Raw genomic sequence first — 17,857 nt, forward strand, 5'->3', positions numbered from 1 at the left:
GATCTTCTTTGAAGTCCTGAAACGTGCAAGTCAGAGTTTCCTGAAAGAAGTAGTAATCCTGAACATCCTGAACATTTCTTCAGGATGTTCCAAAGGCTCAACGTGGTCTTGATGGTCCAGTACAGAAATTACTTCCATCAGTGATGAGGACTTTTTATAATTTTTTTTATGAAACTCATATAAACCTCGATTTAGACACAGAATTGTTTGGTATTTGATTTCTACAATATTTTTCTTATTTTTTTACGGCCTTCAGCTGTTCGTTGAGTCATGTTATGGATCTTTCTCTCTGCTCAGTTAATGTGGGCGAGTCTAATTTCAGCCGAGCTGAGGTTAGAATTTGGCAGCTAGTGTTTGTGTGATGTCACTGAGGCTCCTGGCAAGTAGACAGGAACCTGTTATCTCACTGTGTGTGTAGTTTTATGCAATCAAAGTGACTGATGAGTCAATTAGCTGGAGGTTTGTATGTTTGATATCAGCTATAGAGAATTTTGAGCTAATTAATGATACTTGGACCAGGTACTACAAGGATAAAATCTATATTCCTATTTTAATGAACTGTTTCCATGTGAGCATGTATATTATATACTTTCACTAAGTCATGTGCAATTATTTAATAATAATCTATATCTTTCCCTCTTTTTGTATTAACTAGTTTAACCTCCAAACAAAATCTATAATAATAAGAAATGTCACAGTTGTGAAAGAGACCCAAAACATTTTTACCAGACGTGTTCAGGATGTTTCTATTGACAAACCAAACGTTGGCACTGATGTTTCACTGAAATGTTTCATGTATGTCAGAAATAAAAATATTTGATCAGTTGGTGTTTGCAGTTTGGAAAATCAGTTGAATTTAGGCTTATCTCTATTTGATTTTAGCCTGCTATAGTCACTCCCACTTCTCGTGTTACTGAGCCTTATTTAAGTAGCAAACATAATATCTGCACTCACACAATAATTGACCTTTTATCGGTGAGTTGGCAGATTGAATAACAGTTCATAAACCTGTAATGAGGCCGATTTGGATGATACTTAAGCTGCTTTCACACAGTTGCCCTTTCTCATACATGGCAGATAAGAGGAGATGGTCCACATCACTAATGGAAATGTTACAGTGAGCTGCTTGAGCAGACCAAGCTGAAGACGAGGCTGCCTCCTGGGCGCCTCCTGGGTGAGGTTTTCCGGGCATATCCCACCGAGAGGAGGCCCCCAGGCAGACCCAGGACACACCGGAGCGATTATATCTCTCGGCTGGCCTGGGAAACCCTGGACAAGCTGGATGGATGGAAGTTTAAATGTTTGTCTAAAAGGTCAACATAGCAGCAGACAACCACAGATTAAGAGTGTTGGAGTGTTTTTTCTCAGGTGTGTTAGTGAACAGTAGAGACACATAGACCTGCACAATTCATTCAGATACGAATTGGAAGTTATCAGGGCAATGACGAATCTCCTGCTCTGTCATTAGCCCTGTTATCAGTCTGTCAGTCCCTCAGCACGTCAGTGCTTAGCCCACTGACTTACCTCGGATTAACCAGCTTAGCTAGCTAACTGTAGCGCTGCAGCTTAGCGAGGTAACTGCAGCTGTGGCTCTATTTGTTTCTGACTTACTTTCAACTCTGAACTGACCACGTGTGGGACACGTTAGGTGACGCTACCACAGCACAGGGTGATATTATGCCCTTTTTCACGTTGGACCTTTTAACTGTCAGTCCTGTGGTTACTCATGTAATCATCCTGAAATCTTGGTAATTGATTGAACTGCAAACAACTGCACAAAAGCTAATATGTATTTTTTTAACACAACATGTGACTTTCATGCAACGAGCAATAAGCATTTATACAAACTTTACACATTTCTTTGATGTTTTCCCAACGACATAACATAATGTCTGCCTCTAACATTTTGGTAATGTGTTTCCATGTGTAGCTACAGTTTTGTGCATGTGTGTGTCTGCTGTGGGTTATCATCAGTTTGGCTAAATGTCAAGGTAAAATAAGATTCTAGAATTATATTCTAGATACAGAGAGGTCAAAGGCAAGATTGTACAATCTAATCAGTAGTCAAAAGCTGGACTCTTGAATCTTGTCATTAGCCAAAGATTAGACGACAGAATCTCATCAGTGGTAGAAGGCTGGACTGAAGAATCTCGTCAGTAGGACTCTTGAATCTTGTCAGATTGGTTAGTTTATGCACTGCTGGCGACTTCCACCATCTCTGATGCTATCAGTCTGAAAAATCGATTCTCACTGACCGGCGGTTCATTGTCAGCTAACTAAATGACCTGACAGACAAACTCGGCCCAGCTTACTTTGATCGGGATTTATCTGCGGCAGCTCTAACTCAATTTGAAAATCAGAATCTCCATAGAAGATGATTTAAAATCGAACTGTTGTTTTAGAATAACTTTACTTTCGCTAGCTGGATCTACTAAACCGACCGAGCTGCTCAATGCTGATAATTGTTCAAATAATACATTTAATTTTCTTCTAATGGTATTTTCTCAAAAAGCTTTTTCGCTTTGATCTGACTGCACATCTCCTGCAAACTGTATTCAGTCTTCCTTCAAAATAATTTTTTTTAATGCGTAATCTGAGTTTTGGCCAATAGAGTACAAACAATCTGTAAAAATGTTTTGGAGCCGTCAAACGCCTGGAACTTTAAAATTGAAATGAAGCATCTTATTATCACATTGCTTAATGCAAAGTTAAGTTGGTGTGTTTCAGTGCAGCTGACTGTGATGAGGCTATAGTACTCTGTAATCCCATTAACACTGAATTACTGATGAGCTAACAGCATTACACCACTTAGCTCTGACCGTGTGTGTGTGTGTGTGTGTGTGGGGGGGGGGGGAATTTTTAGCGAGCTGCTGGCATAGCCGACCCTCCCCCTTCCTCCATCCTCTCTCTCTCTGCAGTCATGACTCACTAGCAGCTTGTGTGTTTTCATGCTAAGCTAACCTTGGCTAACACAACAGAACAGTGTTTGACTATGAGCGGCAGCAGGCCTTCGCTAACCCACGTTGATTCACTCGGGCTTGCGTCATTCATCAGGTTGGCGTCATTCAACCTGTCGTGCGTCTCATACGTCATCAGCGGTGATGTGAGCTGCATGTGAAGCAGCCTCACTCTGAGAGCTGGTGGTGTGCACCTGTTTGTGTGTCATTGTGAGGACCAGTGGAGGTTTTAGATATTATGAGGACATTTGTGAAAAATGTGGACGGTTTTGGATAATGAAGATATTTGTCAGCACAGTGGACAGTTTTAGAAAGTGAGGGCATCTTTGGAAAAGGCCTTACATCAAAGGCCTTGTTGGATAGTGATAGATATTTTTTAATAGTGGGGATCAAGTTTAAGCTATTGTGAGCATTTTTTTTCCAATTATTGTGAGGACATTGGTGAAAATTGGACAAATCTTGTAGACATGTAGATTTAGATACTGCGAGGACATTTGTCAACATTGTGAACAGCTTTTAAAAGTACAGACATTTTTAGGGAATGATGGATACTGTGACTTTGTTTTCCGGAGGACATTTGTGTGGACATCTGTGGATATACAGTTTTAAATATGTAAGCTCAACATTTAGTTGAGCTGTTTGAGGGTTCAAACCTATTTTTAGGCTATAGATTAGAATACTAGCTATGCATGGTGTAAGCCAGGGTCCTCACAGTGATAGAATAACACATACAGTGGGGCAAAAAAGTATTTAGTCAGCCACCGATTGTGCAAGTTCCCCCACCTAAAATGATGACAGAGGTCAGTAATTTGCACCAGAGGTACACTTCAACTGTGAGAGACAGAATGTGAAAAAAAAATCCATGAATCCACATGGTAGGATTTGTAAAGAATTTATTCGTAAATCAGGGTGGAAAATAAGTATTTGGTCAATAACAAAAATACAACTCAATACTTTGTAACATAACCTTTGTTGGCAATAACAGAGGTCAAACGTTTACTATAGGTCTTTACCAGGTTTGCACACACAGTAGCTGGTATTTTGGCCCATTCCTCCATGCAGATCTTCTCGAGAGCAGTGATGTTTTGGGGCTGTCGCCGAGCAACACGGACTTTCAACTCCCGCCACAGATTTTCTATGGGGTTGAGGTCTGGAGACTGGCTAGGCCACTCCAGGACTTTCAAATGCTTCTTACGGAGCCACTCCTTTGTTGCCCGGGCGGTGTGTTTTGGATCATTGTCATGTTGGAAGACCCAGCCTCGTTTCATCTTCAAAGTTCTCACTGATGGAAGGAGGTTTTGGCTCAAAATCTCACGATACATGGCCCCATTCATTCTGTCCTTAACACGGATCAGTCGTCCTGTCCCCTTGGCAGAAAAACAGCCCCATAGCATGATGTTTCCACCCCCATGCTTCACAGTAGGTATGGTGTTCTTGGGATGCAACTCAGTATTCTCCTTCCTCCAAACACAACGAGTTGAGTTTATACCAAAAAGTTCTACTTTGGTTTCATCTGACCACATGACATTCTCCCAATCCTCTGCTGTATCATCCATGTGCTCTCTGGCAAACTTCAGACGGGCCTGGACATGCACTGGCTTCAGCAGCGGAACACGTCTGGCACTGCGGGATTTGATTCCCTGCCGTTGTAGTGTGTTACTGATGGTGACCTTTGTTACTTTGGTCCCAGCTCTCTGCAGGTCATTCACCAGGTCCCCCCGTGTGGTTCTGGGATCTTTGCTCACCGTTCTCATGATCATTGTGACCCCACGGGATGAGATCTTGCGTGGAGCCCCAGATCGAGGGAGATTATCAGTGGTCTTGTATGTCTTCCATTTTCTGATGATTGCTCCCACAGTTGATTTTTTTCACACCAAGCTGCTTGCCTATTGTAGATTCACTCTTCCCAGTCTGGTGCAGGTCTACAATACTTTTCCTGGTGTCCTTCGAAAGCTCTTTGGTCTTGGCCATGGCGGAGTTTGGAGTCTGACTGTTTGAGGCTGTGGACAGGTGTCTTTTATACAGATGATGAGTTCAAACAGGTGCCATTCATACAGGTAACGAGTGGGTGACAGAAAAGCTTCTTACAGAAGACGTTACAGGTCTGTGAGAGCCAGAGATTTTCCTTGTTTGAGGTGACCAAATACTTATTTTCCACCCTAATTTACGAATAAATTCTTTACAAATCCTACCATGTGAATTCATGGATTTTTTTTTTTCACATTCTGTCTCTCACAGTTGAAGTGTACCTCTGGTGCAAATTACTGACCTCTGTCATCATTTTAGGTGGGGGAACTTGCACAATCGGTGGCTGACTAAATACTTTTTTGCCCCACTGTATGTGTGTGTACGAAGCATACGGGCATTATTCTCTGAATGGACACAATGATTACAGCTTTTTAACGATCTAGAGCATTATTATTATTATTATTTAAAGATGACCTCAACTCAAATATTTGTTGTTTTAATGAGCAGGTATTCAATCAGGCTAAATCCACAATTGCATTTTTATGATTTTTCTTTTATAATGAAGGTTTTAATGTTGAAATATAATGACCTGAGGTGTGTTTATTCAGGCAGGGTTTTCTCATGTTTGTCTCACAGCTGTACAGGCAGGTTACATTTTAAGTGACATGACCTGGAATGATGTAACTGTAGCAGCTGAGCACGGTGCAGTCAGCCCAGGTTAATTCCTCACTACCTCACATTACCTGCTCCTGTTCTGGCTTATAGCAAGCTCTACCGTAAAAACCGAATCAGTGGCCGTGCTTTGCTTTAAAAGATGGCTGGTCTGATTAAAAGACTTGCACACCCTGGACAGAACAGTTGATCAAGGTCGTACAGTTAGGTGGCACTTCAGATCTCTTCATAGAGAGACGGCAAACTGAAAGAGTTTACTATGAACTTGAATGTTCAATATTTACTAATATTTTTTGTTTTATGAAGACGATTGAAGGATTGATGGGTGGAGAATCTGAAATCAATATGTTTTTGTGCAAAACAGCTAGACAACGCGACTTGTTTATTTAACTTAAACAACAAAACTGTTAAAATCCAAGATTAAGGATTAAGATTTAATCTTCATGAAATTTAAAGAAGTCCAGTCATTTTCTTTCAAGCTCCTTAGACAACCATGACCCGGATGACTGAGAACCTTCAAACATCCGTGATTTCTCTGAAGGGAAAACTGCTATAAATAAATAATCAATAACCATAGCTTTCCCTCACTGCTCTTTACTGTGCATCTTTATTATTTCACTCTGCAAGTAAAGTCAAAGGAAGATCAATATTGAAATCTCCCACACTTCCATGCACGTTGATTACATCAGATGCAACATAACAGGTGTAGCTGGGGTGAAAGTGGGTTGCAAAGAAGCTTGCAGCTGTGCCTGATCTAGCTAAATCAGCTCAAGGTGCACGTGCTACTCGAGCTACCTTTGCACAGTACTAAAACCTCCACATAAAACTGATCTTGTGACTCACAGGGAGTTTATTTTACCCTCCTCTTTGTTTAAAACTTTAACCACATGTATATTGAACACTGTTATGACAGGAAAAACATCTGAATAATGTTTAATGTTGTGGGTTCAATTTCATGTGAAAAATAATGGAAAAACTTAATGTTGTGGCTGCCATCAGAGTGCTGCTGTGGGAGAAAGCATCTACACTGGTTGTAAACATAATAAAGTACCACTGAGCTGTTCCCTTAACATTGCAGTTATGATATGATGATAGTGGCCACCCCTCTTTCTCCTTGTGTAAGAGCTGAGAGCGTAATGGCAGCCGCTGTTATGTAACTGCTGGCACACAGCACCCCCCTCTCTGCCCCCTGCTCTCTCTCTCACCCCTCCAGTGTCATGCCAGTTTGATTCCATTCATACCAGTTCCTGGTGACAGTGTGACCCAGTTACCCCTTGCTGTTTGTGTTTGTATATATATTTGTGTGTGTGTGTGTGTGTGTGTGTGTGGATCCACCATCACGCCAATTAAAATACCAAAGTCGGAGCGAGAGAGTGAAGAGGAAGCATAATTGTTCATTCATGTCTCTCGCTGCAGTTCAGAGTGAAGGAGAGGAAACTCATTCATTCACTGTTTCTTTAGATCCATCAATAATTCATCACTGCCAAAGCATTAAAATGTGATTCTAACATGTACGGTTCATGTTACACTTCATTCAGTCACATTAAAACATCATACAGGAGCCGATTTCTGCTCAAAAGAAAACAAATGAAAGATTTAGTCGTTAAAATGTTTGAGAAGCAAAATAATTTTGTTTGATTTTATGATTATAGACATGCAGCTGAGCCTAACATGCAGAAATGAAGATTTATTGATTGATTCAAAATAACTTTAAAGAAGATTATTGCCTTTTTTGTTAAAACATTAACATTTGGAGAATCTCAAGTAGAAACAAATTATTTATGACTGAATAGTCATAGTCTTTATTTTAGGTCAGAAACTTGTGAAATAATCAAACAAGATAGTTTATCTATCTCAACAGCTCTAAACACAAGTTACTCTAATTCGCTTTAGTTTTTTTATATCTCAGTTAAATAAAATCCAGTGCGACAAAATCAAAAGGTTAAATATGTTTAAAATTCCATAAAAGAAAGTCCAATTAAGCAGAAAGCAATAATTTAATAAAGCAACTCCAGAAATAAAAATAAAAATATAGAAGGGAAAAGGTGATTATGACAAAACCGAACGGCTCTATGGAATAAAATGGCTCAATAAGGCAAACATCACAAAAGTCTTTGAGTTATTAAAAAAAATCATCCACTGTGCAGATGTAACGCAGGCTGAAACTGTGTGTGAGGCTGTAAACATGCTTCCACTGTGAGGGTTTCAAGAAGACTCGTACTGACCCATTCAGGTGGCTGTTAGAAGAACTGCAGGTTTTTGCTGAAATTTCATGAACAGGAAAACTGAAACTATATAATAAGCAGCGCATCTACATGCTGTGAGAAAACTCTTGATTTTGAAGAAGATTTTCTTGTGCAACAGTAACAGAACGGTTAGAGTTTTCAGATGTCTGAACGTCCCTGAACACGTCATCACCGATGACTCTGTCTCCCACAGGTGTGTTTCTGATCCCCTACCTGCTGATTGTGTTCGTTGGAGGAATCCCCATCTTCTTCCTAGAGATCTCTCTCGGTCAGTTCATGAAAGCGGGAAGCATCAACGTCTGGAACATCGCGCCGCTGTTTAAAGGTGCAGTACGCCACAAAGTGGGACTTTACATTTACCAAAACAAAACACTTTAGTAGGACTTTAACTACTTTTACATTTTTTTTTAAGTGAAATTTTATAATTCCACCTCTGCAGCGTAGCCTTTGGAATATTTGGCCCATTAATCTGATCATGGGAAGTTTTCTTGCTGTGTATCAATGTGTGTGTGTGTTTTTTTTTTTTTTTTTATTTTTTATTACCATTATAAGATTTTATCAGATTATAAATTCCACTGCTAATCACTGCATTGTCATGCTTTTCAGTGAATAATAATGAGATATGCAGCTGCAGAAGCCTTAAAATCCAAACGAAGGAGATGAGTTGGACCTAAATTTACAGAAATGTTTGAAAACCAGAATGTCTGTCATAGATCAAAGGACAGAGCATAAATACAGTCATGGTTCGATTGTTCACAATCACAAGCATCTCATAAGTTTTCCTTCCCTGTTTTTAATTTCTGAAGATTTCGTTATTCCTAAAATCCCCCACTGGGGAAAAAAAAGTCCTGGGTGTGCCGCTGCAGATTCTGTTGGCTTCAAGTGCAAACCTGTCGTCAGGCTTTACAAACAGACCAAAGATATTTAAGAATTTTACATTCAAAGACTGAATAAAGGCACCGTGTCGTCAGATTTAGGTCAGTAGAAATGTTGTTGGCCGATCCTTATGAGCGGGTGAGTCTGACACGTCAGTCTGTGAGCGCACATTCAGCTTTCTGTGGAGGTTTATCTGCAGGTGGTAATCTGAGATCTGCTGTACGTGACTCCACACCCGTCTGGAAAACTGCACGTGCGCGCGCGCACACACACACACACACACACACTCAGTAATAATGCACGTCTTGTACCACTTAATAACGCTTGCACACTGCATTTTTCAGAGGGCTGATCTTTACAGGGGACCACATGACTCTTCGGCTCTATCAGTAGCTAACTTTACTACACCGGCCTCCCTTTGACCTTTAGTGCAGTATTGACAGAGCTCCGCCTTCACATTCATTCAGTCTGATACAGTTACAGGGAGCAACACCAACAGTCAACACCAACAGCTCATTCATCTGTTCTGAGAGTCTCAGCAGGAATGGAGCTAAATATGGAGCAGCAGGAGGAGCATGAGGATGCATGTAGCAGAGCAAAGAACGAGCCAATCACAGGCAGATTTAGTTTTATATATTAGAAAATACAAGGATGGACCTTAAATAAAATAAAATAAATACATTCAAATAGTAGCAGACAGATGTCCAAACATGCATGGAAACACATGAAAAGTCAATATTTGATATAAACACGTTTATTCTGCAGCTCTGCCTGAAGCCCTTTTCTTCTAATTTCTTTATGTAGTCTTTATGAAGCGCCTTGAGGCGACTTATGTTGTGATTTGGCGCTATATAAATAAAATTGAATTGAATTAAATGAAAAGATGAGCAGCGTCTGATCTGCCTAAAGGTTGAGTACTTCAGCCTTTTGTCTTTGTGAGTTCAAGAAGATTTGGAAACATTTCTCTCTACTTTCAAACCTGTCATTTTTTACATTAGCATTTGTTTTTCAATGTCCTCTATAATTTTCTGTAGATTAAATTTCTTTACTGTTAACCCAGGGGCGAGGGAACTCCAGGCCTCAAGTTCTGATGTCCTGCAGGGTTTAGATGTGTCCTTGATCCAACACAGCTGATTTAAATGGCTAAATGACCTCCTCAACATGTCTTGAAGTTCTCCAGAAGCCTGTAATGAACTAATCATTTGAATGAGGTGTGTTGACCCAGGGTGTTAAACCTGCAGGACACCAGCCCTTGAGGCCTGGAGTTCCCCACCTCTGGGTTAAGAGGCTATCATGGGATTAATTTTTGTATTTTTCCTCATATTTTCCTAAAAAACTGACTAATATCATGCTGTAAATTCGATTTCCCAAAATCATTCAGCACAGTTTGGCAGTAATTTTAGCAAAAATGGCAAAAACGTTGCTGTTGTTTGTATGTAGTCACTGAAAAATCCCGTGTGATCAGATTTTGTCCTCACACAGAAACTGTGGGTTTTTCAGGTTAGACCGTTACATGTGTGTTGGATGTGGTTCAGTTTATTGTTGGTCGTCAGAAAGAAAACACGTGGTGCTGGGATGTGGGCCACCTTCAGCTTGTGTTCAGTTTAATAGATAGAGTTCATTTAATTCACAGTGCAGTCTGGATTTTACTGACACGCATAAACTCAGAAATGTTTGTACAAACAGAAGCTCGAGTCTCTATGAAATAATTATTTATTGTGCAATGAAAGTCATCAAATGTACAAGAATAGAAACACAAATGTTCTGTTGTGTGCTTCAGTCTTTGTATACTTTATGTATAGCAGCAGTCGGATGGTTTATACAGGCTGAAGACCAACAGTGTTTAACAGTGTGTCAGAATAGTCACACAAACTACAAAGTATAAAAGATAAGAGAATTTAATAAGCCAGGCCTGCGTCAGATTGGCGACTTGTCCAGTAGCCTGCCCCTCAGTCTGTGGTAGCTGGGCTAGCCTCCCACACGACCCTGATGAGGATAAGCAAAAGAGGATGGATGGATAGTTCAACATCATAACACATGTTTCAGTGAAGTGCATGCATGCAGTTGCAGGCTAGCTCTCAGTGCCCTGCAGTGTCAGAGAAGATTAGGAAAATATCTTTGTTGCATTTACAGAAGAAACAACCAAAACAGTTTTGTGAGGATCTGTTGCAAAATGACACATTTTCTTTGATTAACCAGGAGAAAGTATGAGTGAGCATCTTTATGCATCATACACCAGCAAGAAAAAAAGAAGCTGTAAATGGTGACTAGACTTTAATGACCCCAGTCAGCACAAATAGAAACAAAGAGCTTTAATGAGCTTATGCTTTCATCTCTTTCTGTTAATAAACGTGTTGTTTTCCACCTGCTAAACTCTCCCTGTGCTCTCGTCCTCTGCAGGTCTGGGTTATGCCTCCATGGTGATTGTGTTTTTCTGTAACACCTACTACATCATGGTGCTGGCCTGGGGCTTCTACTACCTGATCAAGTCCTTCACCGCCACGCTCCCGTGGTCCTCCTGCAACAACGAGTGGAACACGCCCAGCTGCATCGAGATCTTCCATCACCAAGACTGCAAAAACGCCAGCTTTGCCAACATCACCATCGGCAGCAGCAACATGACCTGCGCCGACCTGGCCGACGCGCGATCGCCCATCATCGAGTTCTGGGAGTGAGTTTTAAATCTGAATGTTTCCAACTATTTCCTATTACTGAGGTTTGTTTTATATAAAATTCACAGAAGTATTTGTGACGTGTTATAATGGCTGAATGCAGCTGAGAGCCACAGACTAAGCAGGGAGGTAAGAATTAGAGATGGACTAACACATTGTTGGTGTGAATGTGATGACAGAGAAAATAACAGCAGACGTGTCCTGTAGTTATAGGTGAGAATGAGACGCTCACAGATGTGATGTGCAGCTTGTGAAGCTTGCAGCTCCTTTAATGGCCACTGGAGCTATTTTCAGCTCTTCGATCATGATGAAGGCTCACATGTGCTCCTGTTCGTGGTGAGGCTGTGTCGTCCTGGCACCTTATTAACACAACAGAGCAGCTAATGAGGTGAAGAGATGTTTGTCAGATGACTGAGCTCGTTAGATTTTCAGTTTCGAGTCAGTCAGCAGCGCGCCGGCTCTGAGGAACGAGGGGGCGATGATGTTAAAAGACTGTGAATGTTGTAGGAAGCGCTGCTGCTCTCAGCCAAATATAGAGTGCAGTGTGTGTGTGTGTGTGTGTGTGTGTGTGTGTGAGAAAATAGGCCCCCTTTAGTCTTTTTTTTAACATCTGCACAGTGTTTTCCGCCAGCTGTCTTTTGCTCCCGTGGAAAGCACAGATCTGCTCTGTGACTCTGACGCTGGGCTCTTTGTGATCTTCTCTGCGCAGAAACAAAGTGTTGAACATCTCGTCTGGTCTGGACGAACCGGGGAAGATGAACTGGGAGCTCATTTTGTGTCTGATGGCTGTCTGGGTTCTGGTTTACTTCTGCGTCTGGAAGGGAGTCAAATCCACCGGGAAGGTAAAACGTTGTTTTTTAAATGGAGTCCCAACCTGTGTCTAGCACTTTGTCACCTTCCCTGTTATATAACATATTAATATTATTATTATTAACTGAGGATCAGATCAGAACATCTGCATGTGAATGAGTCTGTGTCCAGATTATTATAACGAACCAAAACCAATTAAAAATCATAACTAGATGTGAAAAACCCCCACATCCAGCCTGAAGAGGCTTTGGTGCATCTTCGATGTCTCACATCGATTGTTGTCTTGTCTGAATTGTTTAAATTCTGCACCCATCAAACACACCCTACAATACTTTTATATACCACCCAAAGAGACTAACACTAAACATGTTTGCTCAGCACAAAAGTGAACTGAAATGAGCAAACCCACTCTGGAAACTAACACAACTGACAATGAATCAAAGTCAAGACGTCAGAATAAAATCACAATAACAAATTTAAAAAACCCACAAAACTTAAACAACTCCGGTCGGTGTCCCAGGAAAAGTTTACACAGTTAAGAATAAACAGAAAAGTCCCACGAAGGACACACAAACTGAAACGTGTCGAACAAGTAAACGTTAAAAATGTGTTCCAGTTTAACCTTCGAGTGACCGAGTCAGCTTGTTGTGACATTTTTAATCATCAGAACGTTTCCTGCCGCCAAGCTGGTAAGTTGGACGATGAAATGAAACGGCTATGATAAACATAAAGTAGAAAGTGCTGCAGGAAGAAAGGGAACATGTTTAATGTCCTTTATGAACCCTTGCAGTCATTTTAGTCGCTATGGTGATTTGTTTGCTTCACGATCAGGAAATAGACTCGATCTTGAGTGCTTGAAGAGAAAGTAGCTGGACTCCTCTTTGGCTCGTGATGTTTGACTAACAGCTGATGGAGACTCCCAGTATTTATCCCTGTCACCGGGGAAAAGTGCTCAGACTCGCTGTAGATGGCTCATGGTTTGTTTAATAAGCCGCCATCTTTGCTCATCACTTGTCCTTCACAGTGGACATAGATGCCCCTCTTTACTCCTCAAACCATCTTCCCAGTTTTAAATTAAAACAATTTAGCATCTTCAAAAGAGTGTCCTCTCTCCTTAAAGGTCAGATTGAGTCATTCTCATAGATTTTTTTTTTTTTAAATTTGCAATAAAACTGAAGATACGGAGATCTTGTCTGACTTTAAAAAGCCACTGTTTGAATAATTCTTTACAAAAAGAAGTCGAACAGAGAAGACTTAGGGGACATGGATGACAACAGGAAGCACTAACTAAGACAATATGTGTGAAACTTTGTTCCCTGAAACTAACTGACCATCCTGAGTTAAAATGTCATTACCACATCACACTGTGACGAAGGTGGAAAAAATACGGGACTGTTCCTTTAAAACTACAACCTTCAAACGACGTGTGTGTGTCATCGGATTGTGATGACGAGACTGTACACGGTGCCGTCAGATGGCAGGCTAAGAGTTGCTATGACTACCCTAGAGGTAGTGGTGGTGGGGAGGAGAGTGTGGGGGTGTGTGAGGTGGCGGCATGTGATTGGTTGTCTGGTAGGAGGGCAGCTGACTGCAGTGGGACGTGACTGAGAGCCACTCGGAGAGCGAATGACCCCCTTTCCTGTACTGTAGGAAAACTCCACTCGGGGACAAACGGGGACATAAAAAATCTGTCCTGGAATTCGACCCAGATCAGCAGCGCAGGAGCACCAAGCTCTCTCTGCATCACTGATAACCATACAGATGATTTAGCTATGAAATCACACAAACTTCATTTAAAAATTTTAAATGGTTCAAAAAAACCATTCTCACTAAAGTTCAACACACAGAACTCTGTAGTTATTCAGATAGTCAAAATGATCTAAACAATTAAAGATTTCATTTTCTTGTTTTATTTTCGCTTGGAAAAAAAACAGAGTGTACTTTATGTAAACAAGGTCTGGTGGCCCTAAAATGTATAATGTAGGCTAGATTTTGTGTTAATGTGTTGGTCTTAAGTAAAACTAAGGTGTAACACTGAATTGATTGACAATTTATACTTTATATTTTAAAAAACACTCAAATGAAGTGGGGACATTTTTGACCCCTGAGGACCACAGGTGCAAGGAAATCGGGAGCACATTATGAGGGTTAAACAGCACCTTTAAAAAGAGAGTAAGGTGGGGCCTTTGCCTTTAAGGTCTGGACAAAAATAAAGACGAGACAGGAACAGAAAGAGAGAAGGACAAAGAAACTGTGCTGGAGTTGGTGAAGCCCCCAACCACGTAGAAAGTTTTCTACATGAGGGAAAACTACTAAACGTGCATAAACACCTAACAGTAACACAGCTCACTGTTACCAGTTAGAGGCCCAGAGGATCTTATTAGCCACGGCTGCGGGGGAACACCCTTCAGAGTGGCCACGCCCCTAATCCAATTATCCATGTTAAGTTATTACAAATAAATGAACCTTTGAAAGAGTAGGCTGTAAACATGTTTATTTTTACTGTAAGGTTAGATATTTCAGCACTGCTGGAGTCTGCCTCAAGTGGCCATGAGAGGAACTGCATTTTTGGTGGCTTTGATTTTCTTTTGACCCTGGATCTGGTTGTTTGGTCAGCAGTAGGATGATGTGTCGTCTCTTTTGGTCGAGTGTACCAAATGATGAAGATGCCAGAAAGGAGGAAATCCAATATTAGGGCAAAGAGAAGAAAGAGTAGCTAGTTTGCTAGTGTCTCCTGAGGGAAATGTTACCCAGCCTTCTGGTTTGCACTGAGATTCATGACTGTGGTTTCCTAAAGATTACAGAGGACCTGTTATTCTATGACTGTGCACAATGTTTTGAACATGGGCAGAAATCCTTCTGAAAGACCTCTGGTGTATAAAAGTGCACTTCTCATAAAATAAAACTAAATGTAACATTGAGGCAAACAGCTGCCAAACAGAAGCAGCCTGACATCAGAGCCTCTGACGCTGGAAGCAGACAAACACAAATGAGCACAGAGGAGTGAGTCACGCCTGTTCGTGTGCCGACTTGGCAGGAATAATATTAAATGAGAATAGATGAGAATAAATATTTGAAAGCCTGAGTGCATGACTGCCATTTATCCCAAAACACCACCGCTGATGCACAGACAGAACTTTATGATACATACTCATAAAGTTTAGAAACAGAGCAGCCCTTTGAATGGCTGTTATCATTCCTGCATCACCAGCAGGCTGTCTCTTTCATAAACAAGGAGGCTAATGAGTTTTAATGACTTTAATTCATGGTGGACCTGATGGTAAACTAAACGGGAATAATGGGAATGAGAAATGAGTGTTTCTACTTTGAAAGATGAACAAATGTCTCTCCAGATAAGCAGGAAAGGTGACATAGATTCAGTGACTTTTACCCAGGTGGCATCTCAGCAATGACAACGTATTCCCAAGCACCAGCTTCAAGGTCATGATAGTGACGACTTCAAGTAGATTTTATATGCACTTGAGTACATAACCTCTTCAGATTCTCACCATTATCTGGACTGCTCTCCATTTATCATTAATTGGAAAGGATGATAGGACACTTTTGAAGTACAAGCACAGGTACACAAAGTGTCTTCTCTCCATGGGACGGCAGATAAGAGGTATTCAAGGAGCTGATAACTTAGAGTACATAACAAATTCAATTCAATTCAATTTTATTTATATAGCGCCAAATCACAACATAAGTCGCCTCAAGGCGCTTCATAGATACAGAGAAAAACCCAACAATCATATGACCCCCTATGAGCAAGCACTTTGGCGACAGTGGGAAGGAAAAACTCCCTTTTAACAGGAAGAAACCTCCAGCAGAACCAGGCTCAGGGAGGGGCGGGGCCATCTGCTGCGACCGGTTGGGGTGAGAGAAGGAAGACAGGATGAAGACATGCTGTGGAAGAGAGACAGAGATTAACAACAGATATGATTCAATGCAGAGAGGTCTGTTAACACATAGTGAGTGAGAAAGGTGACTGGAAAGGAAAAACTCAATGCATCATGGGAATCCCCCGGCAGCCTACGTCTATTGCAGCATAACTAAGGGAGGATTCAGGGTCACCTGGTCCAGCCCTAACTATATGCTTTAGCAAAAAGGAAAGTTTGAAGCCTAATCTTGAAAGTAGAGATAGTGTCTGTCTCCTGAATCCAAACTGGAAGCTGGTTCCACAGAAGAGGGGCCTGAAAACTGAAGGCTCTGCCTCCCATTCTACTTTTAAATACTCTAGGAACAACAAGTAGGCCTGCAGAGCGAGAGCAAAGTGCTCTAATAGGGTGATATGGTACTACAAGGTCATTAAGATAAGATGGGGCCTGATTATTTAAGACCTTGTATGTGAGGAGCAGGATTTTGAATTCCAGATTTAACAGGGAGCCAATGAAGGGAATCTGCTCTCTCTTTCTAGTCCCTGTCAGGACTCTTGCTGCAGCACTTTGGATCAGCTGAAGGCTTTTCAGTGAGTTTTTTGGACATCCTGATAATAATGAATTACAGTCGTCCAGCCTGGAAGTAATAAATGCATGAACTAGTTTTTCAGTGTCACTCTGAGACAGGATATTTCTAATTTTAGAGATGTTGCGCAAATGGAAGAACGCAGTCTTACATATTTGTTTAATATGTGCGTTGAAGGACATGTCCTGGTCAAAAATGACTCCAAGGTTCCTCACAGTGTTACTGGAGGCCGAGGTAATGCCATCCAGAGTAAGAATCTGCTTAGATACCATATTTCTAGGCTTTTCAGGGCCGAGTACAATAACCTCAGTTTTATCTGAATTAAGAAGCAGAAAGTTAGCGGCCATCCAGGTCTTTATGTCTTTAAGACATTCCTGCAGTTTAACTCATTGGTGTGTGTTATCTGGCTTCATGGACAGACAGAGCTGGGTGTCATCTGCATAGCAGTGAAAATGTATGCTATGTCTTCTAATGATGCTGCCTAAGGGAAGCATGTATAATGTAAACAGAATTGGTCCTAGCAAACCATCCAAAATTTATTTTGAGCACCAAGGATCTGATTTTTAATGCACATAAGTTAAAGGAAGAACTTAGTCTTACAGAAGATATGCAAATGCTGTTTTTTGTTAATCTCTTACAGTAAAATTGTGAATCTCTTGATGTCTGATGTTAACAGGACAAATAACAGAAAAACCATCAGGATACAGGATGGGTTTAACTGGAACCCACAAATAGAACTTTTTCACCTTAAAAGGTTTTTAATATTTTCTTTGTATGTTTTAAAATAAAACTTCATGGTGTTAAAAAGTCTGAGATCAACACTGAAAACTCTGCTGTTTTCTATTTGTTTCGCTTTAATCCCAAAATATTTACTTCCTGCTGAAAACGCCAGCTGACCGTTAAGTCTTTGACAGATCTGGAAGAATTTCAGGATATCCCGCTGTTTGCTCCACCCCCTTTTTCCTTTAATGTCAGCAGTATTAGAGCTGCACGAACAGTACCAGCTCTAATCATGTTGTCCTTGCACGATCTGACAACAAAATAAAACTACTTCTGCAAGCGCAGGAAACCGCAGGCGATATTCTACAGCTGATTCATTTGGACTGTGTTGTGATTTAGAGGTAAAGTGTGTCTGATGTGCTAAAAACAGGAAGCTGGCATCTGATATGATCCATCTCCACCTCCTGGCTTC

General features: G+C 41.0%; 1 protein-coding gene across 2 annotated transcripts in view; it reads left to right on the forward strand.

The window, feature by feature from the left end:
* Positions 1–17,857, forward strand: part of slc6a8 (solute carrier family 6 member 8) — a 42,663-nt gene that overhangs the window by 8,092 nt on the left and 16,714 nt on the right. For both annotated transcript variants that reach the window (XM_080898712.1, XM_080898713.1), the window contains exons 2-4: positions 8,037–8,168; positions 11,120–11,390; positions 12,101–12,233. In XM_080898712.1, coding sequence (XP_080754838.1) covers positions 8,037–8,168; positions 11,120–11,390; positions 12,101–12,233 — 536 coding nt within the window. The remainder of the gene's footprint in view (positions 1–8,036; positions 8,169–11,119; positions 11,391–12,100; positions 12,234–17,857) is intronic.

The sequence above is a fragment of the Rhamphochromis sp. 'chilingali' genome (genome assembly GCF_963969265.1).
Source record: "Rhamphochromis sp. 'chilingali' genome assembly, chromosome: 12".
NCBI classification, from domain to species: Eukaryota; Metazoa; Chordata; class Actinopteri; order Cichliformes; family Cichlidae; genus Rhamphochromis; species Rhamphochromis sp. 'chilingali'.